The 22,116-nt window shown below is 43.8% G+C and overlaps 2 protein-coding genes across 3 annotated transcripts in view; one reads left to right on the top strand and one right to left on the bottom strand.

Moving 5' to 3' along the window:
* Positions 1 to 536: 536 nt before the first annotated feature.
* LYRM1 (LYR motif containing 1) lies at positions 537 to 11,025 on the bottom strand. Its single transcript, XM_064390032.1, has 4 exons — positions 10,900 to 11,025; positions 3,594 to 3,752; positions 2,503 to 2,595; positions 537 to 870 (listed from the first exon to the last, which is right to left on the bottom strand). The coding sequence occupies exons 2-4, from the start codon at positions 3,750 to 3,752 to the stop codon at positions 754 to 756; spliced, it is 369 nt and encodes a 122-aa protein (XP_064246102.1). The 5' UTR covers positions 10,900 to 11,025; the 3' UTR covers positions 537 to 753.
* The window catches only part of DCUN1D3 (defective in cullin neddylation 1 domain containing 3), a 25,352-nt gene continuing 14,255 nt past the window's right edge, over positions 11,020 to 22,116 (top strand). Inside the window, exons 1-3 of one of the 2 annotated variants that reach the window (XM_064390028.1) lie at positions 11,082 to 11,110; positions 13,016 to 13,263; positions 21,414 to 21,489. The gene's annotated coding sequence lies outside the window, so the exon portion shown is untranslated. Of the gene's footprint in view, positions 11,111 to 13,015; positions 13,264 to 21,413; positions 21,490 to 22,116 lie in introns of both variants that reach the window. The other variant, XM_064390027.1, reaches the window with a different exon arrangement.

Raw genomic sequence — 22,116 nt, 5'->3', positions numbered from 1 at the left:
GTTTTCAGCCAGTCCATACATGGGAACCTGAGGAACCCAGCACTGGAATGTTTCACTCAGAGTTGTGTAATAGCATTCCAAACTTTGCCATTCACATCCACACCCTCTCCAAAGGAAGAGAGAAAAAAGCTGACATACAGACTCTAGGCCACTCCTCTGCAGTTTGCAAAGGAGTAGTGGCACTGCTGCTGTCTCTTTTCTACTGTCCAGAAACAAAACTTCCCCATAAGGGTACTGTGAAACTGGAGCTCTCCTCCAGGGACAGAGGCAGAGCAGGGAGCAGAGAGGAAGGAGAGCAGGTGCAGGGTGCAGTGACTGTATTCCCACTGGCATTCAGAAGCTCTGGAGGAACTGTGTCTGCTTGACTGTCCCAGACTTCCTTAATTTTGGCTGACCTTACACAAGGCACAGTCCTGAGTCACAACTGAGCACAGAGAACCCTCAAACCACCAGAGAACCCTGTTACAGATAAACAGAGTTTGAAATCCTGCTGCAGTTTGTCCTGATGTCAAAGTAATCTTTGTATCACACCTCACTCCTTAAAAAGTGTTACTTTTATTGACAAGTCAGTGGTTGAAACGTAATAAATACTAAACCAACCTTATCCATCATACACAATGGATCAATTGGCTTTTTGGCCTCAGGAAATGTGTGAGCAAGTGACCACACTATTCACAGTCGTGCACACAAATCACCTGGATTGCAGTTCACAGTTGAAAGGATGTGATTACACACCACAGCTTAAATGGTGGCTTATGAAACTTCATCATGGGATTTCAGGTATATTGGCTTAGAAATCTTCCTTAACTTTTCCTGGTGTCGCAATGTACGGCCTTGTTTATGGGCAAGGCCCATAGGAGGCAGGTGGATCTGGAAAAGAAAACCCCACCAGTTAGGTGCATACTAGGGAGAAAAACACAGAGTAAATTTCACTGAGTTTTAAATCATTTCTTCACACTTTGGAGAGGGTAACTCTATTGTCTCAAGCCAGGTTATTAGATTTCTAGGAGGAGCACTCTCTGAGGAGTGATTAGTGGTGTAACTTTCAGAACTAATTGGTGGTGTAACTAAAACAGAACTAATTGTTCTGTTTATTAAAATCCCATATATTTTAGGCCTTAATAAAATCCTGTATATGCAAGGCCTTAGTAACTTTGTTTTGCAGCTTGGTATCAGACAGCAGTGACACTTGATGAAATAGGATTGCTGACAATGTTCCAGAACAGTAAGAACTAGAAACCCTAAAAATGCTTGAGTAATGTCTTGAATCACTGTGTGATTTATTCATACCTACTTAACAAGTTACAAAATAACCTCAAACTGTATGTACTGAAAGCCTGCCTTTTTACTGTCATGATTATATATATATATATGGCACATTAAAATGCACAATCAATGTCATTGACTCCATAAGCAGAAGGAGCATAGGTGACAGACTCTTCCTTTGACTGACAAAGTCTTTATATTTCATAAGACTGTAAGTGGGAATGCAGCTGTAACCCTGAAATGACTGAAAAATGTAGGTGGTAGCAGTCAGGTGTTACTTTGCTGAGGCTGTCATCCTGTAAGATGGGTGTTTAGGTGCAAATAGTAGTAAAAGCACTGACTCAAACAGCAGTAGAGATTTCTAGAATCTGAAAAATAATAATCATCCCGTTTGTCTGAGAGAGCAGATCCTTTGGGATTTTGAAACCACTGCAGAGCACACATTTTAGGCCCATTTCTAGGAACACTGTTTACCAGCTGTGCATTGCTATTCTGCATACTGAAACAGATGGTAACAGTGACCCTAGTCTAGGCAAGCATCCGATAAAGATACAATTTAATTTTGACCATGACTGCCTTGATAAGGGAACTATAGATGTGCAAATATCAACTCATCAACAGCAGTGGAGAGGATGCCTCTATGGGAGGCAGCACAAAGTATTACTGACAGAAGTGATTGGGCAGTGAGGAATCTGTATTGAATGGTGCACTAGAAAACTTTGCTGCAAATTCCAGCATTTCAGTAATCTTGGACAGCATTTCATTAATCTTGGACATGTTCTTCTCTAGGAAGAAGGGAAAAGAAGCAGCAACACAGACAGCTATTTCATGAGGCCTGATTTGTGACCAGGAGAACAGTTAACAGTAATGTAGGCTATAAAAATTATTGTACCTATGACAGATGTAATTAGGTATTTTTATTCTCTCGCTCTCTTCTATTATTTGATTCCATTACCATGTTTCTCTATATTCATTGGTTGGCTAAATATTCAGAGGCCCTTGGAGTTTAGTTCATGCAACTCCATTTAGGCTTTGAGTCTTTATTCTGAGAAGAAATTCTCCAATTTACAGTGAAAGATAGAGAACATCTCAATGTACATTTGGCTCTGCTTTAGCATACATTTAAATGCCAGCTCATCTAAAAATGCAATGCAGTGAGAGTGATGGAAACTGATGGTTTTGTTGCACAGGGAAAGCTCAGCAGGTATCAGTGAAGATTTTGTGATTTATACTCACAGGTCTCGGGTAGGGGATGTTATAGTGAAGTCCAATTTCTATTCTTGCCTCACATTCTTCTATGCACTGCTTAATCAGGTTTGGATCTGTTACCTGTGATGATCAGACAAACAAGTGTTTTATATGAGTTCAATAATTAGCAATTGGAAGCTCAAGTGTACATGATGCCCAGCACATGGCTTTCCTTAGCTTATTTTGGCAAACTCAAGGATACAATGAATTGTATTTTTCACACCCATAAAAGGTAACACTGGTATTTTCCTGGACTCAGCAGTTCTGGGCTTGATGGTGCTGAATGTTAACGCCCAAAAGCTGTCAGGATTGAGGCTACAGAAGGAGTTTTTTACCCAAACATGGTATTTTCTCTGTAAAAAGACAATACACATGTAAACTACTGCTACATCTATGAAAAAACCACACTCGTCTGTTCATCACTCTGCAAGGTCACCAGTGGAGAAAGGAAAGACACTGCTTGTTATCATCCTATCCAGAAACTCTCTTTGAAGTGAGAAATGTGGTGGGAATTATGACTTAAATTCATTTTTTTGATTTTGCATTACTTCAATTTAGTCCCAGACCAATATGGGATATAAATAAGTGTTGTGATCTTGAATTACAAGAAGGGCCTTTGATTACCAGGGTTTGAAATTTTTTCCTTAAGAAAAAAATTAAAGTGCTTCTTTTAAAAGAAGTGCCAATAATTGCTGCTTTGAAAAGAAAAAAAAGAAGCTGCTGAGTTCTGTTTGCCATTGCATGGGTAATGATACACTTAGCTAACTTTGTAAAGATCAAAAGCTGCTTCAGTTACACAAGCAGTATCTTTGGAATTTAATTTTTTCTTGGCACTTTTTTACTGAAAAAAGACCTTTTAGACTTCTACAGTAGTTAATGAAGAGCTGAAATGAACTGAGTTTTCTCAGGGATGATATTTAAACTGTAACCCAGCAGTTAAGGTGAATGAATACACCAGCATTTAAGGTGAATGAAATTTTGGGAACTCAACCCTTACGTTCCTATCTCAGCATCCAACCACAGAGTGCAGAGAGCAAGAGAAGAGTAATTTGGAAATTCAACACCATGAGGACACTCACATTTCTGTTTTTCCGGAATAAGGTTCTGGCTTCATTTCTAATGTACTCCTTCTCTCTCGTGGTTTCCTCTGTCTGTCCTGATGCCGACTGCCAGGTCTTGGCTATTCGCAGAACCCTGCGGTAAAGGCCGAGAACTTCTTGTCGAGTTGCTGGTGTCATCTAAAAAGACAAGACAGACCCCCCAACACATGCATGAACATCTGACCTGCCAAAAGGCCAGCAAGCAAGATATTTATTTACACCATTAAATTAGTTTTAAAATATTTCCGCCATCCGAAGATATGCTGAGCTGTATGAAAAAACCCTGAAATAGCTGTAGACAATAATTAGCTGTTGAAAGTTGAAGACTCAGTCCAGCAAAGTTTTTATATAGATACTTAAATATATCTCCATTCAAACAGCTTGAGCTCTTGCTCAAAGTTAAGCACTTGGTTTAGTGCTTTGCTGAATCAAGCCTGGTACAAGAATGCCTGGGTTCTGTTTCACTGATGTTTTGCAACAGACATTGGGCAAGTCACCGAAACTCTACGTGTCCCCCTTCCTGAGACGTTGTACCAATGCTGACCCTATCTTTGCAAATCTGTGAATGAAATACATGATAAAACCACCACAATATTGCTGAAAACTTGTATAGGCTCCAGGGGCTGAGAGGCTTATTTGTGATACCATGGCAGTAATGATTCAGCTGGAGTTTGATGTGATGAAAAGGTGATGAAAGCTATTTTATCTAAGCACTCAGGAGAGGCAGACTAACTGTGGATTTAGGAAAGTCCTGAATGTCTTGATTTTCAGAGAGCTGTGTACCTGCTGAGCCCACTGAATCAGCCTCCAGGTGTGATAAAACTATTTGTCAGAAGAAAGAATGAAATCTTATTCTTGCTTAATGTAAATGAGTATTTTATCATGTAACTGGTTACACTATTTCATGACAGACCACAGATATCCCTGAGACAAATCCACTTCTGGATAACAAAATTTCAGTCATGAATTAAATTAGCAGAAACAATGACTTCTGCTTAAGGGGCACTGCAGCTGTCAAAGGTACCTTACTGTCCCAAAGGAAGGTGCAGCAGCACTGCCAAATGCATGGACACAGTGAGGAACAAGTGCCAGGGACAGGACATTATGTGACTATCAGGATCCATTTGCCAGCCTGGAGCTCTAATTACTGTGGGTGAATCTACCCTGAAATCAGACCTGTGTGCTGGGAATGGACAGTTTGGAGCAGAGTAATTCAGACAGCCTGACCTTCCCCCTGGAGAGAGCACACTTGGCCATGAGGAGAAGCTGCATCTTAATGCAGCACCCAAACTACCATGGGAAGTTTGGCAGTGTGCTGTGGCTCAAATCCCTGCAGTCTGTGGCAATTCCTGGGATTCTGGGTTGTAAAAGCAGGGCTAGAGCCAAAGGCTTCTCAGGCTGTCCTGTTCTTGAGCTCCAGCACAGTGGCTGGCCAGAACCAGCCTCCTGTGGCTCCAGACACTCACACCCTCTTTCCCTCACCAAAGCTGGAGTTACAGATGCTGACCTGAATACAGGATTTGGCTCATGTTTTTTTTTATTTTTTCCAATAAGAAATCCTGAACTATAAATTCCTAGCCTTATCTTAGCTGTTGCTGTCATCAAAAGGCCTTTCATGGTTTCAAGAACTATTTTGCTCTGATTCTTAAGAGTGAATATTTTTGTTTTGCTATTTGTATTTTAACATGTTTAACCAATCATATATTTTTCCCTCAGATAGAAAATTATTTTTCCTACACAGCAGAAAGTACTTTTAGTAAGTGCTTATGGTATTTCTAGGAAATTAATTCCATTATAACTAGGTAGTCCCAGCTCATCAGTTTGGAGTAAGTGCTTCACTTTATCCACTCTAGAGCTCCATTTCAGGCAGTGAAATCAGTCAGACACAAAGGCACAGATGTACGTGAATTTGAAAAATCACTGCTTCCCCCTGCTAGGTGCATATTTTGTACAGAAAAGAAACAGTTCATTTACAAGGGTTAACCTAGCACAAGCAGAGTCCCAAATCCTGGCCTCATCTAGAGCCTCTCCTGACATCCCTCCTCTGCTTTTATCTGAAGATGTCATCTCTGAGAAGCTGTTAACAGGACAGATTTTCATGCAATCCATAGAGAAAATAAAAGGAACAACGTTGGGGGTAAAAAATGTTTAAAATAACAGGTTTCAATTCTGATCTAGGCATCAGACAATTTCCACAGTGACAGCTTGGGACAACACATGCCCTTTGTTCAGAGCTGGCTACACCTGCTGCCCTTGGATTTTAAACATACCAAGAATCTGTTTAGAAAGATTTTATTGAAAAGTCTAGAACCAACAATTATTTTCCACACTAGTTGCTTCCCCTCCTTCACCTACAACTTTTTTGTTCTTCAACTCCTCTGTGCTGGAATTGCTACAGAACTGTGTAGCCCCTGATCTAGGCATGGGCTGCACTTCTGCATTCTTGCTCTCCTTCCCACATTTGCTGGATGATGTAAAAGACATTAAGGAGCTATTCATCTCTACTCAGCAACCAGCTGCTCCCAAGGCTCATTTAGTCAATAATTCTTATCTTTACAGACCTGCTCATAAGCCATTTCTGCAAAGATACATCAATGAAGGTATGAAGAGCCCTTTACAGATCGAGGACTTCTGTCTATGACAGAAAAGGATGAGAGCAAATAAGACAAAATTCAAAGCCTGGGTCAGATTCTGATCTGAGTGGGAGTATAAATAGGGAGTAATTCCACTGAGAGCAAAATTACTTCCAACTTAAAATGTTGTAAATGAGATTGGAATTTTTCCTTTGGTATAAACAGAGCCCACACTGACAGAAATGTAAGTGATGGTACAAGTCATGTATCAGGTGCAATTTCATCAAGTGACACTAGTTGTATTAGTTTTGTGGGTGTGCAAAATGATTCTGAGTGGGATAGAAAGCAAGATAAGGGAGGCTTTCATGTCCTTGTAGTTACTCATCTTGCAACTTACATCTCTGGCATTTAAATCATAATTATATTTCACATCTCTGGAATGCTAAGTGGATGTTACACCACTTTCCCACTAACACCCATCTTGTGGTAGTCACACCCATTGTTTAACTTCTACCACCCTTCATTTTACTGCAGCACGCAGCCCACAGAGGTTAACCACAGGCGTTTCTGTCAAAAAGCACAGGGCTATTGTATCAGCTGAGCAAATTCGGGTGGTTAGCGCCACAAAGCAAACCGGAGATGTCACAGGGAGGTGTGCCCGCACTCCGAGCCGGTGGGGAGCGCAGTGCCGGAGCCGGGCTCTGCAGGAGCCCAGCGCTGCCTCCCCAGGAGCCCCGCTGGAGCCTCGGGCTCTGCCCCGGCCCCGCACAGCCCCCTCTTACCAACACACACCTCCAGCACTGAAAATCCCACTGCACCCAAACTCCACAGGAGAGCTGAGCACTTAATGACTGACTGCGTGGTGAACATGCAAACTTTTTTCACTGTTAGTTAAAATAAACGGTCCCTTAGACTATAAAATGCAGTAGTTTTTTCTTTCAGGAAACAAGCAGACATTCCTTGGGATTGTTAGATGGTTGACTCAAAAGTTCAATAATCTGAATAATCAATGAAACACCAGTCTTACTTTGCTATTTGCGGGCTTGTCTATAATTTAAACTAAAAGTTCATATAAAAATAATAACAGGAATCTGCCAACTGCACTATCCAATGACCCCAAGAGTGCAGTGTCAAAGCACAGCTAGGACAGAAAGGCTGCCCAAGGCTGACTGCAGATCCAGAGGCAGCTAAACCTCAGCTGCTTCCCAGCAGGGGATGCTTGGCTGGGAACACATGTCCAGCACTGTCCTCCTCTGCACAGCTCCTTGGTGAAGTTGTAAGTCTATTTTATTTCATCCTTTCTTCTCAAGTCAAGCATTAGCTACTCACTTTAAGGATAAAATCTGCCAGCAGTGAGTACATAGAGGATTTTAGAAAATACAGGTTGAAAGGAAGAGCCCATGGGGGGAAAAGGGTATTTTAAAACAATTGATTCTTCTTTCACTTCCCAGCTAACTGGGGCACGCATTAGTAACACACACCTAGTGCTGGTGCCGAAAACTGGATTTGCTCAGGGGAGGTGGGGAACAAAACCCTGCATAAAATAATTTGAAAAGGCAGCTTTGAACTTCTCAGATACAAAATGTTTAATTTAGCAGCAACACAACTTCTATTTGACAGCTGGTTTGCTACTGGCAAGAAGTCTAAAGACACAGTGACAAACTGCTGGGCTGACTGCTTCCAAATGAAGCTGTGGTCACATCTCTGTCATGAAGTCAATTATGTCATTTAAGACCACGGTGTATCAACACTGTAGGAGGGAACACCACCATGCTCCATACTATGTGTCCATAAAACAATCCAGCCTGTATGCTAATCTACAGCTCCTCTTTTCAAATGCCCTCTTTGGCTAATGTTTATTTAAAGAGATGCAGAAAAATTCCCATATCTGGGGTTTTTTTTAAGGAGCTAAATGATGCCACTTAGCTAAAAAGTGGCCTGCAGCCTCTCTCCTGCTGCTAATGCAGCAGATAATCAATCATTCCTTTCAGAGCTCTCCACAGCAACGAGAGGTCAGTAATCCATATTCATCTTTCATGCAAGCCTGCCACAATGAGTCTGTGGTTCCTCAGGCAGCAGTGGATCTGGGCTGTCATTTCCTTGAGGCCAACAACTGAGACAATGAGTTCCTGTGGCACAGGGGGCAGAGAAGGGGTCACAGATTCCTCTGATAGCTCCATAGGTCACATGCCTTCCAGCAATATTAAGTTTCAAAATCTAGTTTCCACAGAAGTAATTTTGCCCTCTTTTACTCAAATCAATGACTCAGTGGCCTGTGACAGTACCCTGCAAACGCTGACCACACATGGCTGCAGAATGTACTGGCAAAATTAAAATTTCATTTGATTTTCATTCTTGACTGAACATTCATAACTTTTTTTAAAGATACGGACAAAACCAAATCCTAGCAAAACCTCAATCACAGCTAAAGTATTCCATCTCCACATGGTGAAAAATGACTAGAATGAAAGATCATGTTCTTCCATGATGGTGTTACATCCTCATTTCTACCAGTGCCACAAGCCTTAAATTTCCAGACATTCCCATCAATTTGACTCAAAGATTTATTTCTCACTCTTTCCATCTACAAGCTGCAATCCTAAATATATGCAGATTTGGTGAAAAAGAATGAAGTTACTGAACGAAGATATTCTGTAATGGTATCTAAAAGCAGGGTGACTTTCACAGGGTTTAGGATTTTGTCATGCCAGTGTCTTTCTGCTGGCAAACTGAAGTGATCTGAAACCTTGATCAACACCTCTGAACCAGACTCTCCCTCAGTCACCGTACTCACACTGTTCATCAGCTGGGGTGGGACCTCTGCTACTCTATCTGTGCCTCAGATTTCTGACTGAACTTGCATCTCTTTTAAGCTTCCTTTTGCATATGGAGCAGCCTTTTGATCAGAAAAACTAAACTGCATGCAAAGAATATAATTAAATAGTAAAAGCAAGGACATGGATTTTATCACTGTTTCCTATGTCAGTTCAAATAAGCCAATTTGCACAAAATTAAGGTTCTACAAATTTTTTTTCACTTGAATAAATGAAGGTGGCAACCCTTTACTAGTTGCTTTTGATCACTGGGTTTTCATTCTCTCTGAGGTGGTCGAGGCATTATCTGGTTTTAGTAGGACATACAGACTTGCCCTGGCAGTGCCTCTTGTGATGCAGGAACCTCAGGAAGAACAGAAATACTGACTTAGACTGTGGGAAGGGGAGAGGGAAATGAAAAAAAATGCTTTACTTATTTCTTAGCTTTCTCATGAAAAGCACACAGTGTCCAGGTAAACTCTAAAACAATATGAACTCGTCTCCAGTCTTGTCCAACTCTGTTGTTCATGCTTTCAATACCATTTTCTTCTTTTCTATTGTGTGTTTAGTTCTCTATTACTTACAAGCAGAGAAACATTTTAATGCAGAGTGAGAAATTTAGCAGAGAAAATTTCATCTCAGCTATCCTTGGATGGCCTTGCTTATATAATATAGAAGCATACAGAAATATAACAACATAGACACAAGCTCCAGTATAGATTTATGCACCTTATTCATACATTGGCTTCCAGCCACATGCAACTGAATGCCTGAATAGAAATATTTCCCAGCACTGGAAATGCTCCCAAGTTCGAGAACAGGTATAAATATTAATGCTAGCAGAGACAAAATCCTCCCTGACCCTTTTCTTACTTTATTCTGAGGGTCACTCAATGAAACTCATTGACAGACTTGTTTTGTAGTTGCTATTTGAGAACCACAGCACGGCTGTGGGACACAGAATCAGGTGAGCTACAAAAGAACTCTGAGCCCACCAAGTCCAGTGTGTGACCAAACACCACCTGTCAACCAGAGACCACGTCCAGGCTTTCCTTGACACCTCCAGGGATGGTGACTCCAGCACCAAACTGGGCAGCCCACTCCCACATCTAATCACCCTTTCTGTGATGTTCTTCCTCATGTCCAACCTAAACCTCCGCTGGTGCAGCTGAAGATGCTGCCTTCTCCTCCTGTGGGTCACAGACCGCTGTGGGCACTGAGGGTGGATGAAGGCTGAGGGCACCAAGGCCTGAGGACACTGAGCACTGTGGGCACTGGCGCTTGGAGTGCTGTGGGTCACACACCGATGTGGGTCACACACCGCTGTGGCTCAATGTGCCCTGTGGATCACAGACCGCTGTGGGTCAGTGATCCCTGTGGGTCACACACTGCTGTGGGTCACAGACCGCTGTGGGTCAGTGAGCCCTGTGGGTCACACACTGCTGTGGGTCACAGACCGCTGTGGGTCAGTGAGCCCTGTGGGTCACACACTGCTGTGGGTCACAGACCGCTGTGGGTCAGTGATCCCTGTGGGTCACACACTGATGTGGGTCACAGACTGCTGTGGGTCAGTGATCCCTGTGGGTCATAGACCGCTGTGTGTCACAGGCCGCTGTGGCTCAACGAGCCCTGCCCACACGGGCGCCCCCACAGCCGCCGCCACAGTCAAGATGGCGCTGCCGCCCCCCACGGCCTGGAACCGCGCGGCCACTAGGGGGCGATGCCGGTCTGGGGGACGTCCTTGCGCCCCCTGGCGGCCGGGGCGGCCTTGCCCCCGCAGCAGGGCGCAACCAACGCGCAAAGCGGGGGGGGGTCAGCCCACCTCACGCGCCTCCGGCCTGTCCCCTCCCTCCGCCCTCCCCGCGTGTACGCCCGCCTTCCCCCCCCTCCCCGCTTTACCTTGGTGCAGTCGCGCCGCGGCCCCGCCCCGCCGGGTGCCCCCGCTCCGGTGGGCGCGGGAGGCGCGAGCCGCCGCCTTCCCTGCGCTGCCCTCAGCGCGCGTGCGGCGCCGCGCGCCCCGCCCCCCGCGCGGCACGTCACGGCGCGTCCGCCAGCTGAGCGCTCGCCCGGAAGTGATGCGGTGGAGGCAGAGCCGCCGGGCGCCGCGGAGGTGAGTGAATTGGACCGAGGCTCTTCCCGTCCGCCCGGGCTGCGCGGCAGCGGCGGGGGCGGCGCGGGGCCCGGCCCGGCCCGGCCCGGGAGAGCGCGCGGGCGGCCAGGCTCGTCCGTGCCCGCCGCGCTGCTCGCAGCCCCGCCAGGGCCGGCGGTGCTCGGGGGGCCCCGCGCCGCCGCCCCCTCACGTCAGGGCCCCCCGAGCCGCAGCCCCGCAGCGCCGGGCACCGCCGGGAGCGGCCCACAGGCGCTGCCCGGTGCGCGGTGCCGGTGCCGCGGGGCCGTGCCCAGCCCGCCGGTCCCGTGCCCGGGCGGCGGGGCTGCCTCGGCCCGGCTTTGCCGCTGCCGGTTGTTCCGTTCCGGTGTGCGCCCTGCGGGCTGCCAGGGCGTGCCTGGGGCGCGGGCCCCGCCGCCCCCCGGCCGGGGCAGCGCCGCTTTGTTCGGGGCCGCTTCGTGCCCAGCCTGCTCACGTGTCGCGCCAAACGCGAATGTTCGACGTGTTTTCAGCAGAAAGACAGAAATAAACTGCCAAGCGATTTATTGCCTAGGTAGTTGTTGCCATCTGAGCGTACCCCCTTTGCACAGCCACTTCTTTTTCCTGCTTCAGCTCTCCCTCCCTCCCCTGAGCGTGTTTACCCTTCCTGTGCAAGCTGCAATCTGCATTAATCGCTCTCCGGGGCTGTGGTGGTACTAATAAGCTACTCATAACAACTTAAATTGTAACTTGCATAATCAGTGTTTTGAGCAAATATTGGTTGGAAGAATGTGCCTGCCCTATCAGTGCTGTGGTTGCTGGAAAGAATCATTGATTATCTTTTAAATAGTTAACACTGCTGATATGCTGCCCTTCAAAACGTTACATTGATAACTGGGCAGGCTGATGCCAAGTGTCAGAACACAGCATTGATCCACAGCTGGTAACTTTTTTTGAATGACAGTGTCTGTCACATAATTTAAAGGGGCAATGAGTTAAGTGCTCTGGAAGGAAAGGAGGCATAGCTGTACAAACAAAGCACAGAGCTGCCCTCCCTTTTTGAAAATCACAGGCTTCACTGGCATGGTCTGTGTGTTTTTGGGAGAACAGTTGACCAAAAGACATTATCTAAACAAATTCTTACGTGTTTAAAAACCTCTGTGGTAAACAGTTTACGTGTAGCTACAGTATTAGTGCTTTATTTGGGCTGCAGCAATAGGAGGAGAGAGTGTCTGAGTACTTGTGTCCCTTGCCTGCATCTGAACACTGCTGCATGTTTCCCTGGTGAAAGAGAACCCTCAGAAAAGGAAACACAGTCCCTTAGTTAAGATTGCATGTGAAAGTAGAGATCTCACCCCGTGTTGTTGTCAGTTCTGTAGTCTCTCTTCAAAGTCTCCCCCACACAGGTGTGTCGTGGTGGTCTGTGGAAAACATTCTCTTTTACATGACAGGCAGCTCACAGTCTGAAGCAAAGCTTTTCTGCACATCAGCAGAAAAAGGAGAGTTTGTGATCTGTGTTGAATCAGTTCAGATTAGCAAAGTGCAACTGGCTTTACAAACTTGCTGCAAATACCGGCTCTTGTAATGATTTTTAAAACTCAGATTATTTCCTAATAGCAAGTTTTATGCAGGCATGAATACTGTAATTCTGTAAAAAAAAAAAGTAACACAACTAATAACAGGGGAATTACAGCTTTGGTACTACTTGGCTGCTTTCTTTGTGAGACTGACAGCCTGCAATATGAGCTGTAATCAGCTCGTGTAATCAGGAGCTTCAAGGCTGTGTTAGGTGCCTTTTCTGCCCAGATTCTTGCTTTATTTTGAGGTTGAATGTTGTGTTCACAGCAAATTCTCAATTATTTGTGTCAGTAGTTCTTATAATTTGTTGTCTTGGAAGTTCATTAATAATTACATCTTGCTTCCATTTAGCATGAATTGTGTTGAAAAAAGACAATCAGATGAAGGAGTGGCTTTGAGAGAAAACTAAGAACAGCTCTTTTGGAAGACCCTTATTGAAATTAATTGAAGAAGTATATATTGAGCACGAAGGGCTGCCAGACAGTTTGACAGACTTCTGAGGTGTGTTCTGAGAAATTTGTGTGTGGATGAGGAAGAGGCCTGGTTCTGCTGCTTGCTTTGGTTCAGCTTAAGGAACAGGAAGAAATCCTCTGTGTTGGGTATGTGTGTGGGGGCAGTGGGGTATAAGGTAGATGGAAAGGGGATGGAAGAAGAGGAACAGGCATGGCCTCTGCTCTTGCATTTCCTCATGGCACAAGGGAATGCACAGAGAGTTTGGATGCAGAGATGCACGGCTGCAGGTCGGGAGGAGTGAGAGTGCCCAGCACTGCTCAGATCTGTCCCACACTGAAGCACTTGATTTTCTTTACTGGTGCCAGGGGAATGTTGGTAAATTTAATTTAGAGCCTTGGAGCACTATAAAATCCATCATGATGGGGTTTTGGCAGTTTGTAAGAACTTGCAAATTGCAGAAACAATGTTATTGTTCCATTAGGCACTTGGGTCTGTAGGAGAATGTAACAGGAAAACTGCTCTGAGTAAGAAGAGACTATAAAAATAGAAGCATGGGATATTAGAAAAATTCATCCTCAAAACTACAGAAGGAGCTGAATATTGGTAGCCAGAATTCTTAGAAGGCTGAGAGAACAATCTATAAACACTCGAGGGACTTGGTAGTCACAGGAAGATAAGGGGGAACCCCCTTAACAGTTTCATCAGAATTCCCTGGCTGGGCTCCTTGTCTTTGGCTGCTTCTCCCTAGGGGTCTGCATCTTATCTCACTGGCTTCCTTTCCTCTATTTGCCTCTGACTAATGGGCTTTGTCTTCTGGTTACTGGAAGTCTAATAAGTTCTTTTGTCTCTTAACCCTTCCTCCTTTTTAAAAATACTAGATTAATGGCTGTAATGTTTTGCAGACTATCTGCATTGGTGACATGGATTAATTGTGTGCTTGACTCTTAAGTTACCCAGCAGTAATGACATAGTAACTTGACTTGAAACAATGGTAATTTCATGGCAAACGTTCAAGGCAAATGTTGCCTTCTGGTAAAGTGCCAGCTGCAATTTACCCCTTGTAAACATGTGACACAAGTAAACTGGCTGTGCAGATTTTCTCAGTGTCTTTTGAAACAGTCAGTGATCTCTCTTTTCTCCTCCCCCCTTTCCTTTTGACTCTCACTTGAGTCAGGTAATTACAGATCTGGGTTGAAACCTTCCCAGGGAGTGATCAGGAAAGCCAAGAGTTGCAGACCTGCTCCCATTGCTCACTGGCACCTTGGCTTCCCCCTTCCCTGAGGAGGGTTTGTGGCTGCACTGGGCTCTGGGTGAGTGAACTGGAGAGCCCCAGGCAGGTGGGGGCTCTGATTTCCCCTGCACAAGTGCCAGTGTTCTCTGTGGTGACATGAGGAGGTTCTCCTTGTCATGTGTGGCTTTGGTGTGATAGTGTGGTGATGTTTTTATATTGTGATCTCAGTGCTGAACATAACAGAGCAAATAAGGAATCAAAGCCTCTTGCCTAAAAGATAATCTGAGAATTGACTCATTTAGGTCTCCATTTTATCCATTGTGTCTTGGGGGACAGCTCTCTGGTCCAATGATCTGCATCTAAAGGAAGTAGAAAATCTGGATTTTAGTTAAAGGTTATTTAATGGCAATATTTTGCTGCTAGAATAATTACAGTTAGGGGGCTACTTAGATGTAAGTTTTAAAGAACTCTCACAGAAGCAGGACTATTGTAGAGAAACAAACAAAAGCATAGGTGGTGAGACAGGATTCCAGTAAAGAGAGTAAGCTAGTATAATCTTCTGGTGTCTCAGAAAGAATGGTTATAAATGCTGTTCTGTCTACAGCATCTGTTTTGTGAAAGACAAAACTTACTTTGCAAAATGTGAGAATGCTGTTCCTGACCTCCTGTCACAGTTTGTTATTCCCACAAAGTCAGACTGCCAGAGACAGTATGACAGTCATAGTTGTTTGTTGTCTCACTTTTTCTGTTTAGTGAACAGAAGTGGGTTTTTTTGAACCAAAAGGATTATGTACTCCTGAAATATACCAGTCTTATTTTTGCATCCATGTTACTACAGCAGAAAGTGATGGTTTTTAGTTTTTTCTTTGAATTTTTTTTTTGTGTGATGCTTTTCCTCCTGCAGCTTTGGAACTTGTAACATAGTCTTATCCTTTTGTTTTAAAATGGAAAGGGAGGGGGGAAATCATCTTAGCACCTATGATTATGGGAGGCACGTGTAGCTTAGTAATAGACTCACAAACACACATGTTTGGTTTTGGTCATATGCTGACTGTTCAATATTTTCTTTGCCAGTGAATCTGTACAGAAAGCCTCGAGTATTCTGGATCAGAATAATGGGTGGCCTGGAGTGCCAAAGGTCTGATGTGTTCCAGCTTCCAGCAGTCACCTGTGCTTGGAGTTAGTGATTATGTCTCATGAAGCACAGGGTAGAAACCTACACGCCTGGGCTCTTGTGGGCACAGGATGTCCAGAGACATCAAAAGTATGTGAAAACTTATGAAAAAAAAAGGTGTGTGTTGGTTGAAGCTGCCATCAGATTTCTCAGGGAGAGGTGAGAGTCTTTGTTACAACTGATGACCAAGTTTGAGTACTCAAAGGAGCTCCTTTGAAGCTACTGATACAGTTAGCATCAAAACACTGCAGCATCCTTTGTACAGTAGGAAATGTTGGTGTTGTTTACTGAAATAGGGAAGTTACAAATCAAATCAGGAGAGAGAATTAGGGCTTCTGCAGGTGGCTGTGTGTGTTTTCTGCTTTAGAAACTGCAGTCAATTTAAAAATCCAAGCATATGCTCTTCAGGCACTTTCATATGTCAGTGCTTTCACTTAGAACAATTTGTTGTACATAACTTAGATATGATTCCAGTGTTTATGTGGTCAGCTGGTGCTGAAGTTCCTACACAACTGTGTGCAATGAGTGATTCTTTTGGCTGGCAGCCTGTAAACTGTGTTACACTCACTGAGACACCAGTGGGCCTTCTGTAAATTCCTTATGAGCATCTGCTGCCAGCAGGGATCTTATGAGGTGGTCTGGCTCTTGTCTTTAGACTTGTCCCTTCAGTGCTGGGTGCTGTGTGGGTCACTGTTCTCACAGCTGCTTTCTGCTGGAGAAGGGAGACTGACAGCCAGAGCTGCTGGAAGGGCTTCCTTTTCTTGTGTGACTGCTGTCTTTTCTTCATTGATGAGAACAGCAAGAAATATTAAGTTATTCACTTACTACAATTAGTTTAAAGCATATCCTATTATTACAGGAGTCACTTGATATATACCTGAATTATATTCAGCTGAATGTAATTGGTGACGGCACCTCAGACACTTCAAGGTGAAATCTCATAGCTGAACTCAGTGTAGAAGAAAATCTGTGCACGCTTAGATCAGCTTAAAAGTAAATGTTTTTCTTTCCATAGCCAAGTAGATTGTAGACTGAGGTGGTTTTTCAAAGTTATTCTGGTTTGGCTGCAGAGAGTTGCAATTTTCCATAGGTTAATTTGCAGAATGGATTGAGCCAGGCTAAGGTAAATATTTGTAGCACAACTGCTTTCAGTGGGATGAATCTCTGTCAAATACCCAGGGGCTGTGGTTTCTTTTGGTCCCATAATCTGCAGTTTTGCTGTAGAGATGTGAACTGGTTGTGTCAGCACAGAGTAGCTCTTCCCCTGGCATGAGCTGCTTTAATTATTCATAATACATACTGAGGTGTTAAAGGTCTGTCATGGTGTGCAAAAGTTACAGTGTACCCTGGAAAAATACTGAAGGATTATTCTTTTACAACCCTTTGCACATGAAAAGAGAAAAAACCACACAAACTCTCATTAGGTTATTTGCTTTTTTTGTACGTGCTGGACCTTTTATGGCCTTTGACAAGGATCTTGAGGGAGAAGGGGAATATTGGTAGTTTTTAAATAGATGGAGATAAATTGCTCAGTGACTGAACCTTTGTTTTTTGAAGGTGGTTGAATTATGTGCAGCGAAATAAATGAGTTTGTTCATGTCTGAGTATGTATGAGGTGGGGAGTTGGATGGAATCTGATTTGGGTTCTGGTTTCAGCTTTACTGAAAACTGATGGCATGGTCTTGAACAGCCCTGTTGTTTGGCTGTCTTGATTTCCCCTCTGCCCATTGTCTTGCTCATAGCTTAAATAGACTTCTCAAAACAAGTACTGCTGCTGCTTGAATTAGTTCATTAATTTATTTACATTACAAAAGCACCTGAAGGCACCCTTCTAAAATTATATTCTGTTTAGCTAACCGGACTTGGGTTTGTTCTTTGAAAATACAATAATCCTAACAAATCATTCCACCCACCTAATAAGGTAAGATGAAGCACATAATAGGAAACAATTGAAAACTTTTAATGGGGCCAAATGGAAAAACAATGAGAAGTAATCAGTAAGTAAGGTATTATGTGGTTAGAGAATGTAAAGGGAAGGGAGGGATTCAAGGATGATGCATTTGTGTCTGCTGGAAAAGCTACTTAAGGAATGTATCTTCCATAAGAAAAAGTAGTAAGGTGCTTAAGTCTTTCTCTGCCTATCATTTTTCACATTATTATTTATTTTTCCTTAAGCTAACCTTACACAATTAGCTGCACGCAGTGAACTACAGATCTGAAGCATCTGTTCCACTTTTTCTTGAGACTACTTGTTGAACTTTGAACATGAAATGTGGTCTCATGCTCCGTGAGTGCGTGCAGTCAGGTGCTCTTCTAGAGTGCAGAAAGCAGGTTTCTTCTGCCCAGTCTTGAATGGAAAAATCTCCTTTGATGAGTAAGCTCTGGACTTGGAGTGACAGCACACCAGGTCAAGGCTCAGGTGTTGTTAAGAGACTTTTGCCTGCATCCTGGTGACTGGGAGGGGGTTCCTCTAGGAAGAGATTTGGTGATAGCTCTGATTCTTGGCCCTGAGACCTGGCCCAGCATGAGGGACTGTAAATATGGTGAAGGTGTTTGTGATTCTTTTTTGTATTTTTTTTGTACCTGGCCTTCCCCTCCAAGGTAGTTAAGGCTTTCCAGTATAACCTTTCTCAGAGAAGTCCACTTCTCATTTGAGGAAGTATTCAGGCCCCCAGCATAGCTGTTGCCTGGCTTGGCTTTCCCCTAAACTGCCATGTAGCCTTGTGCCAAGAGGCAGCCAGAACTCTGCATGGTGCCTTTTCAGGTGGCTGTATAACTAGCTTCTGCTCTTTGCAGGCATGTTCTGTAGAGACAAATTTTACCCACTTTGATCACATTTCTAAAGCTGTTTTGTTTCCAAAGCTCAGACTGAGGTTAATCAGAAATAGTTTTGTTATCTTGTTTTGGAACAGACTGGTAAAGTTCTCATGTATCTGCCCACAAAACCATTACTGTCTGCAATTCATTGAAAGGTTCTTCAACTGCAGGAAGCCTCACAAAGTAATAATTCATTTTAACTAATTGCAGCAGGACTTTCCTGCTTTTAGACTTCCTCTTGAGTAACTTTGCATAAAAGTATTTGTGCAGCAGTGGTGTGGAGCAGATCAGCGTGACACAGGTGCTTGGTTGGGCTGTGGTGAGGTGTGTTCTGGGCTCCTGAGAGCCCATAATGTGCCATTGTGCTGCACTCAGAGGGCTTCTGCTGAGAAAGTGTCATGGCAGGTTCAGACTTGAAATCAGCAGTTTCTGTAGCATGCTGGCTTTGACTGAAGTTTGGTTCATGCTGTAACACTTGTGCTCCAAGTGCTTGGTGCTGTGGTGTAGAGCTCTGAACTGCACAGTGAAAGCTTCCACACAGAGCTGATCCTTTCAATTTCTGCCTGCAGAAGAGGGAAACAATGCCATTGATCCTTCACTGATTCCCCACCGGGGAGCAAAGAAAGTTGCCTTTGCTGAGGGCTGCTCTTTCCTCTGGGAAAGCTGCTGGGAGTGTGAGGGCCTGCCCTGATCCTCCTGCCCAGTGCCCAGGAGAGCCAGGTCCCAGGGGTCAGGCACAGGTGTGAAAACAGCCAGGTGAGCAAAACAAAGGCCTCCATCATCCCATGGGCCCACACAATTCACTCACTCACCTCCCTCCCCATGGGTTGCTGAGGGGTTGCTAATGAGCAGTGCAGGCTGTGTGAGTTCCTGTGCTGTGGTGCTGCTGCTCCACAGCAGCACAGGGAGAGGGGTGTTGGTGACCACAGCCTGCAGCTGCACCTTGCAGCTCTGGCCCAGGGACTGAACCAAAACTGTGCCACCAACGTGCTGATGCTTCTCTCCCTGCTGCACCCACTGGACATGATTTAGGATGAAGTCAGTGCATTGCTGTGCTATGACAGCCTTTAAATACAGCCTTGAAGAGCTTGATCTTTTAACTATCTCATACTAACTTTTTGTTCCATAGCCCATTATTGTGTTGTCAAAATTTACACATTCTACTACATAAAAAATTTTGAAAAGGTTAAACAGACAACTCGGAAGAATAGAAATATAAAGAAAAGGGAAGAATTGTAGTTGGAGGTTCTAACATATTAACATTTCTGGCTCCAGTCAGTGTGCTTGTGTGTATAGGTCAGCCAACATGGAAATTACTTCAAATAACCTGAAAAAGTTTGGCTTTTGTTGGGTAAGGCTGATCTCCATTAGATTCTGCTTCTTTTGAACTTGAAATAAGTGTTTGCTGCCAGTACGTGCAGTAAGTCAACTGGAAATGTAGATTTGGTGGATCATGGGATCATAGATCTCTTCCAAAGAAATACAGATATGTTTGAAAAGTAGTTCATTGCAAAAAGTTGCCATGACAATGATTTTTCAAAATGTGAACTGTAAAATGTTTAAACAGGTTCCTGGGAAATGAGGTTGCACAGTACCCTGTGTTCCTCCCTGGTGATTTATAAAGAGAATTATTTAGATGCAGGAGGCCAAAAGAAATTAGCATAGATGTGCCAGATGCTACATTTTCTTAAATTCTTGAAATTCACGGGATGCTATGGTCAAATAGGAAGAAATTCAAGCTAGTACTTCCACCGTGAGACAGGCAGACACTCCTCTGCTCCCCTGCATGTTAAGCTGCCTGGTGGCTGTGCACCCACTGGAGTGTCTGCTTAAAGAGCTGGGAAGCCATGGAGGAGGGAAAAAGGGTGGTTGGTTGTGTGGAAGATGAGGTTTGGGAGCAGAGTATGTAAACCCAGTGTGAAGCAGACTTTTTGGTCTCCATCTCAACAGTAAATGCCTCAAAGGGATTTGGTGGAGATATGCTTTTGCTTGTGTGTGTATATGAGTGAAAGTACCACTCCAGAGTTTCCAGGCATTTTGAAATGTTGAGGCTTTTAAGCTCTATCAACAGCTTTGGTCTGAACTAGGTTTTATGTGTCAGTCAGATTTTCCTAATCCACATATAGGATTCAGGTTTGGGGAAAACTCATGTGGAGATTGGCATGTGTGACAAGACATTGTTTCATGGTTGTCTTTCTATATTCACCCCCTCTTTCTGCTGAAGGAAGCTCTGAACAAGCTAATGTTTCTACTTGTTTCCTAAGAAGTAAATCTCATGTAAAAGGTAAGTATGCAGCAAGGCAGCTTTTGATCACCTGTCTGCTCCCTAGATGTACTAAGAGCTGTAAAAACGAGATGTTTTAGTGTTTATGTTAGTATGGTAGAGCAGGGGAGCTTTGCCAGAGATTTCTTGTTTGTTGTGTTTTTCTACTAGATCAGATACAGAGATGTTGATGAGGGGCTGCAGTTGCAGCTCTTGCTAAACAAACCAGACATACCTTTGTCTGTCCTCTTGAGAGGCTCCTAGTTATACACCAGAGCTGTGAATTTAAGAGAAGTGCAGCCAGCTCGACTGAACATGGGAAAACAAACATGGAAAAGAATGTGCTAGAGAATGAAAAAAGAGAATTACTCTCCAGACCCAAATTATGCTTTGCTAGGTAGCAGCTGTCTGGCATTCACAGATTAAACAGTGCTCAGCTAACATGCAGTGACAGTGATAGCATGTCCTCTGCTTTGCTTTGAGTGCATGAAATGAGGAATTAACTCTCCCATGCTGAAAGCCATGAAAGTATCCGGAAGTGTGTATTTGCTCCAAACAAACATTTGAATTTGTCTGTTGTTTTCAGTACCTGTTCTATGGTTTATATGATAATGCAGAGTTAATGGTGTTAATGCTACTTCGTAAGTCAAAAAAGTGAAGTAATTTTTCATAAAATGACTCTTTGAACAAATAGAGTTTGGCTCTGAAGGGTTTTATGAAATACACAGTTGGTTCTTAGTGATTTGGTGCATTTCATGGTTTTCATAGCCTCTTCTAAATGTAAAGATTTGTGTGGTCTTTTGTCTTCCAGCATTCTATGTGGAACCCAGGGAGCCTGAAGGAAGCTGTGAAGCTAGTGGAATGATTCCCTGTGTGGCTGAAGCTGTGTAAGTATTAGATGTTTGCTTACAGGATCACTTGTCCAGCACAATTGTTAGAGCAGCGATTGCCTCTGCTGCAGCAGTGGCAGTGATCCTCTCCTGCCTCCCCAAAGGGAAGCTCTCTGTGTCTGTTCAGGGCTGGAAACAGACAGGGCATCCATGGTACTGTTCCCTACTCTCAGCTGTTTTTAAAGTCATGTGTTCCTATCCATTAAAAGGTAGATAGTGCATAGTGGAATTCTGTAAAATTCTTAGGCTATGCTCAGGTGTTAGTGAAAAGCTGAGGCTGGGTTGAGGCTTAGTTAAGCTCTAGTTATGTTGTCTTTGCCTTAGCTGGTGAAATGCTACTTGGAAAGGGATTAAATAGTTGGCTGAGCTGTTTCCCCTTTTGTTATGATATTTCCTAAATTTGTCTTTGGTCTTCTTGAATGTATGGAAAGCTTTTTCCTCTACTCTCTTGATACTTTCTGTGTTTTGAAACTCATTATAAGTACCTTCTGATGCAACACTTCATTAAACAGCATAATGCTTGTTTTGCTTGTTATTCTCTGGACATATCCAATAATTTCTATTACTACAATAACATCAGTCATTATAGAAAAATACTGGGTTACTTAAATATCTCCTTTGCAT

Source organism: Passer domesticus, chromosome 15 (genome assembly GCF_036417665.1).
Source record: "Passer domesticus isolate bPasDom1 chromosome 15, bPasDom1.hap1, whole genome shotgun sequence".
Classification (NCBI taxonomy): Eukaryota; Metazoa; Chordata; class Aves; order Passeriformes; family Passeridae; genus Passer; species Passer domesticus.
Note: the sequence above shows the minus strand (reverse complement) of the source record. Positions and strands in the feature narration are given on the sequence as shown.

What these genes read in the sequence shown, in the direction of transcription:
- LYRM1 (XM_064390032.1), bottom strand. Translation starts at nt 3,752, where the DNA reads ATGACACCAGCAACTCGACAAGAAGTTCTCGGCCTTTACCGCAGGGTT. An exon ending in TATTCCGGAAAAACAGAAAT is followed by an intron (nt 2,596 to 3,593) that starts GTGAGTGTCCTC and finishes TGATCATCACAG; the next exon opens with GTAACAGATCCAAACCTGAT. An exon ending in ACATCCCCTACCCGAGACCT is followed by an intron (nt 871 to 2,502) that starts GTGAGTATAAAT and finishes TTTCTTTTCCAG; the next exon opens with ATCCACCTGCCTCCTATGGG.